Source organism: Bombus bifarius, unplaced genomic scaffold, assembly GCF_011952205.1.
Source record: "Bombus bifarius isolate JDL3187 unplaced genomic scaffold, Bbif_JDL3187 scf7180000008895_frag, whole genome shotgun sequence".
Taxonomy (NCBI): domain Eukaryota; kingdom Metazoa; phylum Arthropoda; class Insecta; order Hymenoptera; family Apidae; genus Bombus; species Bombus bifarius.
In genome coordinates this window covers 18,483-31,557 of record NW_022884850.1, presented here as the reverse complement: position 1 = coordinate 31,557, position 13,075 = coordinate 18,483, and the positions used below count along the sequence as shown (strand labels likewise).

Genomic DNA, 13,075 nt, shown 5'->3' with positions numbered 1-13,075 from the left:
TGAACCGTTACTTTGTGGATGATATGCCGTCGTGGTATATTGTTTGATGCGGAATCTCTTTGCTACTTTCTTCATTAGTGAGGATGTAAAGTTCGTTCCTTGATCAGTGAGAATAGCTCTCGGTGACCCGAAACGACAAATAAATCGCTTTACAGAAACGTCCGCTATCTCGGCTGAAGAGATTCCTCCTAGTGGAATCCCAATTGAGTATTTTGTTAATAAGTCTTGGATAGTTAATATATATTCGTTTCCCTTTTGGGTTTTTGGTAATGGACCTATAATATCCATACTAACCTTATCGAACGCTTTACCTGGTGTGTCTGTAAGTACCATTGGTTGCTTTGCTTTTATTCTTGTGAGTTTCTTCAATTGACATTCCTTACATGTTCTTACGTAATCTTGAATTTCCTTTTTCATATTTTCCCAATAGTAATGTTGTCGTATTCTTTGATAAGTTTTTGTTATTCCTTTGTGTCCTGCTACGCTTGATTCATGTTTTTCTCGTATTATGTTGTTCCGCGCTTCCACAGATGGGGTAATTACTTCCCCAGTGCAAATGGTGATGGTTAAGGTTTTTTCCATAAATATTTCCTTTAATTTTCTGATTGTATATCGCCAGGGTATTTCCTCCAAGTTTCCTTTGCTAATGCTGAACGAAGTTAACTGTTTTTCATTTACTCCGTCTAATAGAGATCTTAGCGAGTTTAATAAATTTTCTGGTGTTATTGGAATATTTCTATTTTCCTTTATCGGTAGGAATACAATGTATTTTCCAGAATCGTAATTCAATCTTGCTTTTTCTAACATTAAATCTTCATAACGAGGTAATTTTCCCGTTTCCTTCATTTCTAAGGCTCCTTTATCTATCGGATTGCCATGTATATCTATAAATACTACTTTATGGTCATTTACTCTCGCAATTGAGTCTCGGGTTTCTGAAATTCTTAGTTCCGCAATTATCGTAGGTCTCGTGTCCTTTTCTCGTTGTTGAATTAGTTCTGGAATTACAGTGGAGGTCTCTTTTTCGCTTGTTGTATCCGTGCCTTCTTTTTCTCGATTGGTTATTTCTCTATCTGTACTTACATCGATTTCTGCTAATGCTTGGTCTAAATATTTTATGGGGGTTTCTTCTATTGTAAAATGTTTTCGGGTAAAACCCTTTCCTTGATTTTTAGAATCACTGGATTGAGGCAAGACGTGTGGTTTAGCTTCGAATATGGGAGAGTCTTCGGTTGACGTATCTATTTCGAATCTTTTTGAGACAGGATAGCGAATCGGTGAGACTTCCTCTCTCTTTCTGATTGGTAAACAAACTTCCGGAGGGTTCCTAGATAATGCGTCTGCGTTTGCGTTCGCCCTGCCTTCTTTGTATACAATGTCAAATTCGAAGTCCGATAACTTTAATTTCCATTTCCAAATTCTTGAAGTTGGATCTTTGATAGAATGCATCCACACTAAAGGTTTATGATCGGTTACGATGGTAAACTTTCTTCCGTAAAGATACGGTCGGAAGTGCATTGCGCTGTAAACAATTGCCAGACACTCCTTTTCTATGGTAGAGTAGTTTTGTTCGGCGGGATTTAATAGCCTTGAGGCATACGCAATCGGCAAATCCTTTCCGATTGGCCCTTGACTCAGTACACCGCTTATTGCATATCCTGATGCGTCTGTAGTAAGGTTAAAGGGTTTAGAAAAGTCCGGATATTGCAGGATGGGTTTCGTCACTAACGCTGTCTTTAAATTATTGAATGCGTTTTCTTGATTTTCTGTCCATTTAAAGGGAGTGTCTTTCTTTAATAGTTGTGTCAATGGTTTCGCGACCTTGGGGAAATCGGGGTATAAATCTTCTGTAATATCCTGCTAGTCCCAGAAATTGTTTGATATTTTTCGCCCTCTTTGGTCGTGGAAATTTTGATACGGCTTCGACTTTCTTTGGGTCAGGTTTCACGCCATCCTCACTAATTATATGTCCTGAATAATTCACCTCGTGTCGTAAAAATTCGCACTTATCAGGTTGTAATCGTAATTTAGCTTTCCTCAGTCTTTCCATTAATTTATTAAATTTAATTTCGTGTTCTTGGAGAGACGTGGAATAAATCACTATGTCATCCAGATAGACGAATAGTTCTATTCCTTGCAGACCAGATAATATTGAATTCATCAAACGTTGAAATGTTGCTGGGGCATCTTTTAATCCAAAGGGCATTCTTTTGAATTGAAAATGCCCGTATGATGTCGAAAATGCAGTTTTGTGGGCATCTTCCTGTGACATACGGATCTGGTGAAAGCCCGATGCCAAGTCAAACGTGGAAAAATATTTTGCACTTCCTAATTGATCCAATATTTCTGTAATGTTGGGTAGTGGGAAGGCATCGCCAATCGTTTTATCGTTCAATTTTCTATAATCGATGACTAATCTCCAGCGCTTATTTCCTTGCGAATCGGGTTTTTGGGCACAATCCATAACGGGGAGTTATATGGAGATATTGATGGTTCCACTACGTCCGTATCTAGTAGTTCTTGGACCTGTCGATTTATTTCTTCTCGATGTATTGGTGGATATCGATACTGTTTAGTATTGATGGGTATATTATCCGTTGTAATTATCCTATGTTCCAGAACTTCGGTTGCTTCCAATGTATCTCCTGGAATATGAAACCTATCTTGATTATTACGAATCAATTTTTTAGCATTTTCCTTTTCTTCTGCGTTCAAATGTTCGAGTCGTAGTAACTCATTTATTTTATCGTATCTACTTTCCTCCGATCTTAGAACTGTATTGCACGCTGTCCTAGGAAGCGGGTGGCGGGGGGGGGGGATTTTCAAATTCTTTAATTACCATCGTTGGTGTTGTAAATACGTAATCTCTCGAAGTAGTATTTATTACTCTTATGTAACCTTTTCCTTTATGATTCCTCACAACTGCATTACCAAAATAGATTCCCTTGTTCGGCTCGATTCTTGGAATAAATCCCTCTTTTATCTCTGGATTAGCGATATTAATCGAACACGTTATTGAACTTCGCTTCGGTATAATTATTTTTTCTTTAGTATCGAAGGGAATATAAATATTTCCCCATCTGATATGTCTTCCCTCATAATCTAAACGAGCCTTACAACCTGCAAAAAATTCGGATCCTAGGATTCCGTCTTGATCGATTAGCAATGAATCATCGACTACATGAAAAACAACCGGATGGCCCGCAACCTGTATTACCGTCTGCCCTAAGAAGACCAGGCTCGTTGCCGTAATTCCTCGCACTTCGATTGATTCCTTTTCGTCGATGATGGCTGAATCGAGTATAGCAGGTTTCTTGATAATGTTGATTTCCGATCCAGAGTCTAATAATAAACTCGTCTTAGTCTTTAGATCTGGGGAAACTATTCGTGCAGTTGGGGTCGTTGGGGAATCGTTAAATTTTATTGAAATAATTCGGAGAGGTCGCCTTCCGAATCTGAATTCAACTCCTGATGATTTTCCTTCGCCGGTTGCTTGTGCTTCACTCTTTTCCTTTTGCCTTGAGATTCTGGATTCTCTGTCTGTGACCTCGTTTGGTTGTGGGATGACTCCCCCACAATATTTAGTGGTTGTTCGTTCGATCTTATGGTCGGCATTGCGTTCGCTCTGTCTCTCGTTATGGGTGGTGGAGTCGATCTCGCGGGGGTGGCTGTCCTTGTTGTGTTTGTTGCCGTCGGCGCCGGTCGCCTGGTTGCCGCCTGTACTCTTGGGCGAAGGACGTGTTTGGTTTCCCGATGGTCTCGAAGCATAGGGTACGACTAATCCGGCATCTACTCGGGCTTTAAATTTGTAACAGTCTTTCACTAGATGCCCGGGTTTTTTGCAATAGTTACACGTGATATTTTGTCTTGTAGAATTCAAAAAATTCTGCGATGGAGGTAGCGATCTTCGATCTTGGCGGTTGTTCCTGATATTGTTGTTAGTGTTCGAAGGATGTGCGTTGTCGCGTCTGTAATAGTTCGAGGGTGTCGGTCGTTGGGGTCGCGTTCTATCGGTTATTTGTTTCAATTCGTGTGTTGCTTTGACGGCTTGACGATACGCATCTTCTAAAGTATGGTACCCTGCTATTTTTACTCGCACATATACCTCGTTCGGAAGTCCTTCAACGAAAGCTTCTTTCGTTTCCCAATCTATAGTATCTTGGATACCGGGGGATATGATGCCGTAGTCGCCTCTTTCTCCGTCCACTATTGCCAATCTAAGATTTCTAACGGGATCCATATAATCTAATATGTCTTCCCCGGGTCGTTGAAATATCGTTCCTAATTCCCCTTTATATTCGTTAAGAGATTTCTTTGGGCCGAATAGATCCTTTAATTTGTTTCCGAAATCGTTTAGACTCATTAATTCTGTGTCTTCGATGGCGAGGAGCGCGTGTCCACGGAGCTTATTTACTAACAATTTTACCAATTGAGGTTCTTGATATCTGGGAATCATATTTCGCGCGCGCTCACAAGCTCTTAAAAAGTGGAATACCGATGGTCGATATCCGTCAAACACTGGCACCGATTCGATCGCATCTTTTAGCTTAATTGGCTGGGTATGTCCACTCGGCTGGACCGTCTCTTGTTGCGTTGTCGGCGGCGATACGGGTGTTTTAGGTTCTTGTTTTGTTTTAAGTTCGAATAAGCCGCTTTGTAATTCGGCGAGTTTTGCACTCATATCGCGAAAGTTCGCATCCCATGCTTCAAGCTTTTCCGACAATGTCAAAACCATTTCTTCGTCCAACGATTCCACTACACTCGCCATTGTTTCTTAAATATTTGTTAAATATATATATTAATCAAGATAGACTAACTAAATATTAACGACAAGACATGACTGAACTCGGTGCAAAGGAATAAAGTTATGCTACACGAAATAACTGGTAACACAATACACAAAACATTAACTAAATTAAACGAGACTTACATAAATGCAAGTCACGTATAATCGAAACAATGACTATTGAAATTCGGTAACAATACAATCCATGCTATCGCATTAAAGTAGCACACGGTATTGACACACACAATATCACGAAACACAAAACAATATTACAAAACACTACTAAATAAAATTATAGTGATTAACAATTAATTAATTATTTCAACAACACGTTACTGTTGACATTAAACCAACGCCATACCAAAGAGACACGCGAGCGACCATGTTGAAAAATTCGTCGCGCGCACATACAAATAACAGCCTATGCAATACAATACAGCATCATAATAGCAATGTTAGGTACTAATAAAAAAAAAAAAAAAAACACAAGAAAAAGGGGGAGAGAGTTAAGGAAAATATATATAATAAATAACAACTAACATAATTATAACATATTATATATGTTATATTATATACAGGGATACAGTATTCGTACAAAGGAACAGATCCAAACGAAAATTATATATATAAAAAAAAAATAAATAATATATATATGTAATATTGTGATATAATATATTTACAAGGAATGGATGATACAGATGTTAATCGGACAGAAAAAGACGATTGTTGTTCAACCTGAACTATTCACACCAAACGTACAGAAGATCACGTGGCCAAGATCACGTAGGTCTCCTCTTTCCAAAACTACGCGATCAAAAACAAACGCCTCGGCTCTCGCGACATTCCACGCGGTTCACCCGCCAACTCCCAGGCCTCACACTCACGATACTACACTCGGCCATCCTGCAATAACATCTGCCCTCAGATGTTGCCTCCTATCTCGCTGTCATCAGATGCGTCACTTTCGGCGTTTATGACCCAAGGTTTCATAAAATCAGCAGTAGTTGATGACCGTTTTGGCCCCTCATGCTCTCCTACCTTCTCCACAATGTAGCGATCATTCCGCATTGCTCGCACTATCCGGTACGGACCCAAAAATCTTCCTCCCAGTTTTAATCCTGGGCCAAACTGCGTTCTCTTTATGGCCACCAACTCTCCACTTAGGTACTGTTTCGCACCTTTTCTTCTTTTGTTGTAGTGCCTCCGATTTTCCTCTTGAGTAGCAGCAATTTTCTTTTTCGCGTCCTCACGCAGTTCACGACGTTGCTCTTCGAATTCCACCACCCATTCTTCTTCAACCAATTTTCGGATCTGTGGGTCTTCTTTAGTTTGCATCTCGACCCCGACAAGTAGCTGGAAAGGAGTTTCTCCCGTGCTCCTGTTTAATGTAAAATTCAGGTATTTCTGTACTTGGTCGACATGTTTATACCAATCATCGGGTTTAGGGGCAGTCAGTTTAGTTAGTAAAGGTATGAGTGTCCTGTTTACCCTCTCTACCTGCCCGTTCCCCCTCGGCGCCCCCGTCGTGACTAATAAATGCTTTATATTTTCTTCTTCGCAATACTCTTGGAACGCGTTGGATGTGAACGCTGTTCCCCGATCAGAGATAATTCGTCGTGGGTTCCCAAAAACAGCCGCTTGCTTCTTCAGTCGATCGATAACATCCGCGGTATCAGTAGATCTAGTAGGATAAAGCCACGTAAACTTCGTGAACGCATCCACTACTACAAAGATGTGTGCGTATCTTTTCTTTGTAGCTGTCATAGGGCCCACATGGTCAATATGGTAAGTGTCTAACGGTGTGTCACCTTTGTCTAACGGATTTAGATATCCCTCTTGCTTGCCCAATTTTCGTTCGGCTAGGATACAATCGAGACAGTTAGATACCACATGCTCGACCTTTTCACGTAGCCCCTTAAACCAAAAGTCCTTCTTGACTATAGCTTCTGTTTTGGTGACCCCAAAATGCCCACGCTCGTGCGCCTGCCTGACTACCTGAACCTGCATAGCCTTCGGTACTACTATTAACACATCATCCTTACACTCTTTATACAAAATATTGTTCCTTATTACATACCTATCGACCTGATTGCACGTTGCGGCGTCTAAAATCCTACGGACTTCAACGTCCTTGTTCTGTGCACTTCTCAACCGTGCAATCAGCCCGTCTTCACTTTCCGTTACATACATAGTGCTCGGCAGGGGGTTTCTACTCAGAGCATCCACATGCTGCATGCTTTTACCTGGCCTATGACACACCTGATACTTAAACTCGTCTAGTAACAAGGCCCATCTGGCTACACGCACACACAAATCTTTCTTTTTCATTGTCATAGCAAACGCTTGGCAATCCGTGACGATAGTAAACGGCATACCTAACAGATATATTCTAAACTTGTTCAACGCTTTTACAATTGCTAGTACTTCCAGTTCGTAACTGGTGTACTTTGCCTCGGCGGGAGTTGTTTTTCCGCTGGCAAAGTAGACCGGATGGAATTTTCCATCGTCCAGATCTAGTTGCATTAAAATTGCTCCGTAACCCTCTGCGGACGCGTCTGTATGCAACTCAGTCTCCGCGCCCATTCTATACAACTTTAACACTGGTTCGTTGACAAGCGCTGTTTTCAAGATTCCAAAGGCCTCTACTTCTCGATCGCCGAACTGAAATTTTACCTCCTTTTTCAACAAATCCGTCAAAGGCTTAGCAATCTTCGCGTATCCCCTAATAAATTTTCGAAAGTACCCCGTAAGTCCCAAAAAACTCTGAACCTTTTTAACAGATGTTGGCTTGGGAAAGTTTGCTACTGCCCTAGTTTTATGTGTAGACGGCCTTATGGTATCTTTTGAGACTATATACCCCAAATATTCAATTTCCTGCTGCAGAAAACGACATTTTCCCCAGTTTATAATTAGCCCATACTGCTCAGCTAACTCTATGACCATTTGCAAACGTCCCCACGCCTCCTCTAAATTCTTTGCAAGAATAATAATGTCATCCATATACACGATAACAATACCTTTACCTACTACGTTCCTTAAAGATCATCGAAATATACTTCTGAAACACAATGGGTGAAATCTTTAAACCAAACGGCAACTTCAAAAATTCATATTGGCCCGATGGCGTAACGAAAGATGTATATTTTCGGCTGTCTTTGTCTAAACACACGTGAAAAAACCATTCTTTAAATCCAACGTTGTGAAAAACAGAGTACCTTGCAATGCATCTAAAATATCATCAATTAAAGGCAATGGGAAATGTGGACACTCAATAAGTTCATTAAGCTCGCGAAAATCAACACAGACTCTGATAGAACCATCTTTCTTTCTAACTACAACTATGGGACTTGCATATTCTGAGTTTGACGGTTTTATTGTGCCTTCATTTGTCCATAATTCCATCAACCCGTCCACCTCTTTTTTCTCCGAAGGCGCCAATCTTCGCGGCCTTCGAACCACAGGTTTGTCACTCTTTAAAACGATTTTTGCCGTTATCCCAACGTCCCGCTTTTTCTCCGGCCTATACCCCCTAACGATATCGCGAATCGCTTCACGATAATGCGGTTCCCGTACGTGTGTTAGGTCTGTTTCGTCGGTCTGTTCTACCACGTTAACTCTAAACACATCCGGCACGTCTTTGTTAGTCTGTTCGTCAAGCCGTAAGAAAGTCACTTCGCCTCGTTTAACCCGTAGCTCTACCTGATCCAGAAAATCAGTGCCTAACAACAGGCCGTGCTTCGTCAATATTTTGTTTGAAACAACGTGCAAAGTGATTGGCAGTTTACACCCATCAACCGTCATTACCTTGGTGAATTCACCCCAGGTCTCATTGCCAGCGGAACCAACACCGTCGAACTTAAGCGTGCATTTACCTAGCGGTGGTGACCCTAACCTCGCATACTCGTCTGATCGAATGAACGTGAGATCACTACCCGTATCCACTAGTGCCACAAACCTACAATCATCTATCGCCACTTCCTTCACATACTTCCCCTTTTCGGATCTTGACACTACGCAAGTCTCTTTCGGTCGTGCCGTACACCTCGCTGCAATATGTCCAAATCCGCTGCACTCGGAACACCTAACACCTTCTCCCCTCTCCGGACACTTAACACTTAGATGATCCTCACTACCGCAAATGAAGCATCTTCTTTTCTTCATTGCATCTACAGATTGACTGGGCTTCCCGTTCTTCTGGGTTTTAGCCGGCTTCACAATCGACTTTACTCTGCGACTCTTCTGCTCTTCGTACATCACTAACCTCTTCCTCAACTCTTTGATTGACGTAGCGCCGTACAATATAGCCTTATTGTTCTCGTCGTCTATTATTCCATCCACTATGTATTCCACCTTTGCTTCCTCCTCTATGTCCACATGGTTGGCTATTTCGAGCATGCGGTACATGTAAGCCAAACATGCTTCATCACTCTCCTTTTTTGTTTCTTCAAGTTTCTGATGTACTTGCCTACTGTTGACTTTCCTCGAAAATTCTTTCACTAGCCCCCTCTTCAACTCATGCCAAGTCCTGGCATGACACTCGAAGCTCGCAAATATTTTCGCTGATCCCTTCAGCAGCTTCCTCGCGTAGACTGCCTTCTGCCCATCCGACCACATGCACGTATCAGCGACTTCCTCGAACGACTCGAACCATCGTTCGACATTTTCACCTTTGTTGCCACTAAACGACTCTAATGCATCTTCGACGTCTCTAAAACTCAGTGTCGAACCAACACATGCCCTTCGACAATATTCATCACCTGAATACACCCTTCGCGTACCTCTCTTGTATCCTCTTGCGTTTTTTTTGTCATCTTCATACTCTCTTTCGTCGTCGCTTTCTTCCTCCGACGATATGTCATTACCATCCATGGCCGCTTGTAGCCGTGCGCGTAATTCTACTTTTCTTCCCGTCGTTTTTAAACCCAAACTAGCGAGGCGCTCCTTCAACTCCTTCGTATTCATTTTCTCAAAATTTTCATCTTCGTTACAATCACGCTCAGCTCTCTGTACATTTCCTAAATCTCGTTGACCGGTTAGCTCTTCACCGCCCGTCGATCCCTTAGGATACGATTGTCCAGCCCTACACCATTGCACGCGCATATATGTATATATACTCGAAAACAAGGTACATTTGTGATATTTATTCCTATTGATGATATATACTTATATATTTATAACAATAAAACAAATCTCATTTATACTACATACCAATACGTACGCATATATGTATATAATTACAATCCAAGTAGTATTCATAATATTTATTTTCACTGATAACAAGTACGTAAAACCTAAAATAAAACAAAGGGTTTTAACAATAAAAAAAAACAAAAAAAAAGAAAAAGGGGAAGAAGAAAAAGGGAAAGAAAAAAAATATAACATTGTTAGGGAAGTGATACATTTACACTGTACATGAGAGTGTGTGTGTAAGGGCCAGAGGGCGTCAAGGTCTTAGTGGAGACAAAAGACTGTTGCCAGATGTTAGAAGAATCTAGGATAGTCGGTTGGCGACCAGCGTGCGTGCAAGACGTTCTTCAGAGAGTAATATAGATGTATAACTGTTGTGTGGGAAATGTAGGCAATAATTTGTATTCCCATATCCTCGAATTTCCTTAACAAATATATATAAATATAAAATTTTCTTTTTCTATAAAAGGTTATTCCTATTTCTGATAAACTCGAGAAATGAAAACATTATACCATGATACACTGACACAAAGATACACCACACAGAAGAAACTAATAGAGAACGCTTTAAGCTTGGCAAACTTACCGCCCGACGAATTTGCATACACCATAACCAAAACCCAGGACACATGGCTTTGATCGCAGGAGAAGCGGTCCATATAGTCAAATGCATTCCGGTACAAGTAAAGGTACGACATACAACAAAATGCTACTCGGAACTACCCGTTTGGCAAAGGAATCGCACCACAGGAACTCCGCCCGGACGTGCGCCAAACGTGGCGATATTCAGCACCATCGTCGTTGGCCACCAGCGGAATGTATACCCAAAAGACCTCGATGCACTACGGGACCACGTCATGTTCCCGGCAGAAAATCTGCAGTCTTGAACGCATTGGCCAGAGGAGCAACAGGAAAAACAATCGTCCCTGGAACAGAAAACATCCTGGGAATGATGGACAAAACACATTAACGACAATAGCGAAAAATACCGTATCAAGCTTATGGACTGGTTTTATGGAATTTGGAACTGTCAGTGCAGCAATATTTGGAGTACTCGCAATATTTAAACTAATCAAGACAATAATATATATAGCCGCACACGGATACCAGTTACGTGAAACTTACGAATGCGGAATCGCCCTATTAGGAGCAATATGCGGCTCAGTCACTCACCCGCTACTATACCTCAAAAGAAGACGAAATATCGATGATCAAACAGCACAACCTCAAGGGATATCGATAACACCGGTAGTCACTCAACTACCAACGACATCTACGTCCGCCTTGAGCGAACTCAGAGATACCATCAGTCAAATTTCCTTTGGAAATTTGAACTCCAAGGGCGGGGATGTCACGTCCCGCGCTCCGCACGCGCCGTAACAAGAACAAGAAAACCATTCTATACAAAACACGCGAATAAGGATTTGAATGCACAAACGAACACACGGCACTACGAAACGAAAGGAAGGATTAACAAAACGAGGGCGATTAACGGATCCAACCAATAAACAAAATACATATACACACAATTCTAAATAAACCAGGAAATAAGAATAACTACAAAAGGGGAAAATAATTGAAACGCCAGGAATATATATATATATATAAGTATATTTCAATCAATCAATTTGGAGAGTTACATATAAGTATAAACATATATGCCGAACATGTAATAACCTAGTAAATATTAGAGACTGTTACGCCGCGCGACTCTCTGCCTGGCCCAGGTCACACACCGCGGGCCAGACGGACACCAGATGTCCGCTCTTCCGTACGGCGTACCCTCAATAGCCTAAGTACCCGTCATAAACCCGAGTAATTTGCTCGTTAAGGTCCTTCAGACCCAACAAATGTCCTTTTCTAAATCAGTTTCTAAAGACTATTGTTTACTACGGCTTGGCAAGGGAAAGTTGGGTTTTTCCACGTACGATGCTTCCTAATAACAACTTTCTATCAAGGGCAGCTAAGACCCTTCCTAATCCACCAACCTTCGTTTAACCAATTAAAAACGAAGCCTATTCCCTCACTCTCCTAAATAACCTCGGCTCCAACAAATCCGATGGTCCCGTGCGCTGGAGGGACCGATCCTTAGCCTTCCACCGAGACAGCATCGTCTCCCAACGGCACTGATTCTACATCCTTCGAACGGTCAACATCCTTCGAGCGGGTATACACACCCGCAGATCAGTCACTCACTCATTTCGTACATACGCACCAGTGTAACTATCCTCGTTATAAGTTGTGGAATAAACGGTGACCTAACTTACTACTGTGCACTTCAATGAACCACCTCTATTAGCCTAAACGCAATAGGGGATCGATCATCTCGCGGCGTCGATTGAACAATCGTAACAGGAATTTACGACTCCTGTTGATGCGCTTCTACACGATCGTGTCTCCCCGCGAGTGAAAGAACATTTGGTCCTTCGAGCCGGATACGTGTCAGTGAAAGAGTGCACCCCAGTTACCACGCAACATCAAGGTAAGCTCGCTCAAATTGTCGAAATCCCTCATGGCTCCCCCTCAGGAAGAACGCGTCCGGCAATTGCTGCGGAAACGCGAAGGATTCAGACAAGAATTAGAAGCGTTTCGCACATTGCTCAACAATCACGAGGAAGGGACACCCGTGCATGCTATTCAGCGTAATTTGCAAGACTTAGAGGGAGAGTTTGCATCGTTTAAAAAGAGCCAATGCGAATTAGACGACAGAGACGAGGGTCAAACACTGAAGGACCGGGTTGACCTACAACAGAAGTTCTACACCATCGCCGGACAGGCGTCCGCCATCCTTGAGAAGGCAAACAAGCAAGCAGAACCAACCACCACAAATCTTGCAACAAAGCCATCGGACATGTCATTGCCGGAACCCGTCGAGTTGCCTAGAATTCAGCTACCCACTTTTTCTGGAGCCTACGAAGATTGGCCGGGGTTCGCGGATCAATTTCGCTCCACGGTCCACGATAACCCCCGCATAGACGACTGCAAGCGACTGATGTATCTCCGTTCTTGCCTAAAGCATGGGGCAGCTCTAGCGATCGCGTCATTAAGCAATGCGGCAGCTAACTACGCAGTCGCCTGGGAAATATTAGAACGACGGTATAA

The 13,075-nt window shown here is 42.1% G+C and overlaps 1 protein-coding gene across 1 annotated transcript; it reads right to left on the bottom strand.

The window, feature by feature from the left end:
• Window positions 1-2,412: 2,412 nt before the first annotated feature.
• Window positions 2,413-12,487, bottom strand: LOC117213386 (uncharacterized protein K02A2.6-like). The gene is made up of 6 exons (XM_033458738.1): window positions 12,442-12,487; window positions 8,591-8,727; window positions 8,002-8,257; window positions 7,162-7,809; window positions 5,878-6,831; window positions 2,413-2,645 (listed from the first exon to the last, which is right to left on the bottom strand). The coding sequence occupies exons 1-6, from the start codon at window positions 12,485-12,487 to the stop codon at window positions 2,413-2,415; spliced, it is 2,274 nt and encodes a 757-aa protein (XP_033314629.1).
• Window positions 12,488-13,075: the final 588 nt, after the last annotated feature.

Coding starts and splice junctions, on each gene's coding strand:
- LOC117213386 (XM_033458738.1), bottom strand. CDS start 12,487: ATGAGGGATTTCGACAATTTGAGCGAGCTTACCTTGATGTTGCGTG. Junction 8,258..8,590: donor CCTGGGGTGAATTCACCAAG/GTAATGACGGTT, acceptor ATCGTTTTAAAG/AGTGACAAACCTGTGGTTCG. Junction 2,646..5,877: donor ACTGGGAGGAAGATTTTTGG/GTCCGTACCGGA, acceptor TTCATATTCCAG/GAGATACATTGGAAGCAACC.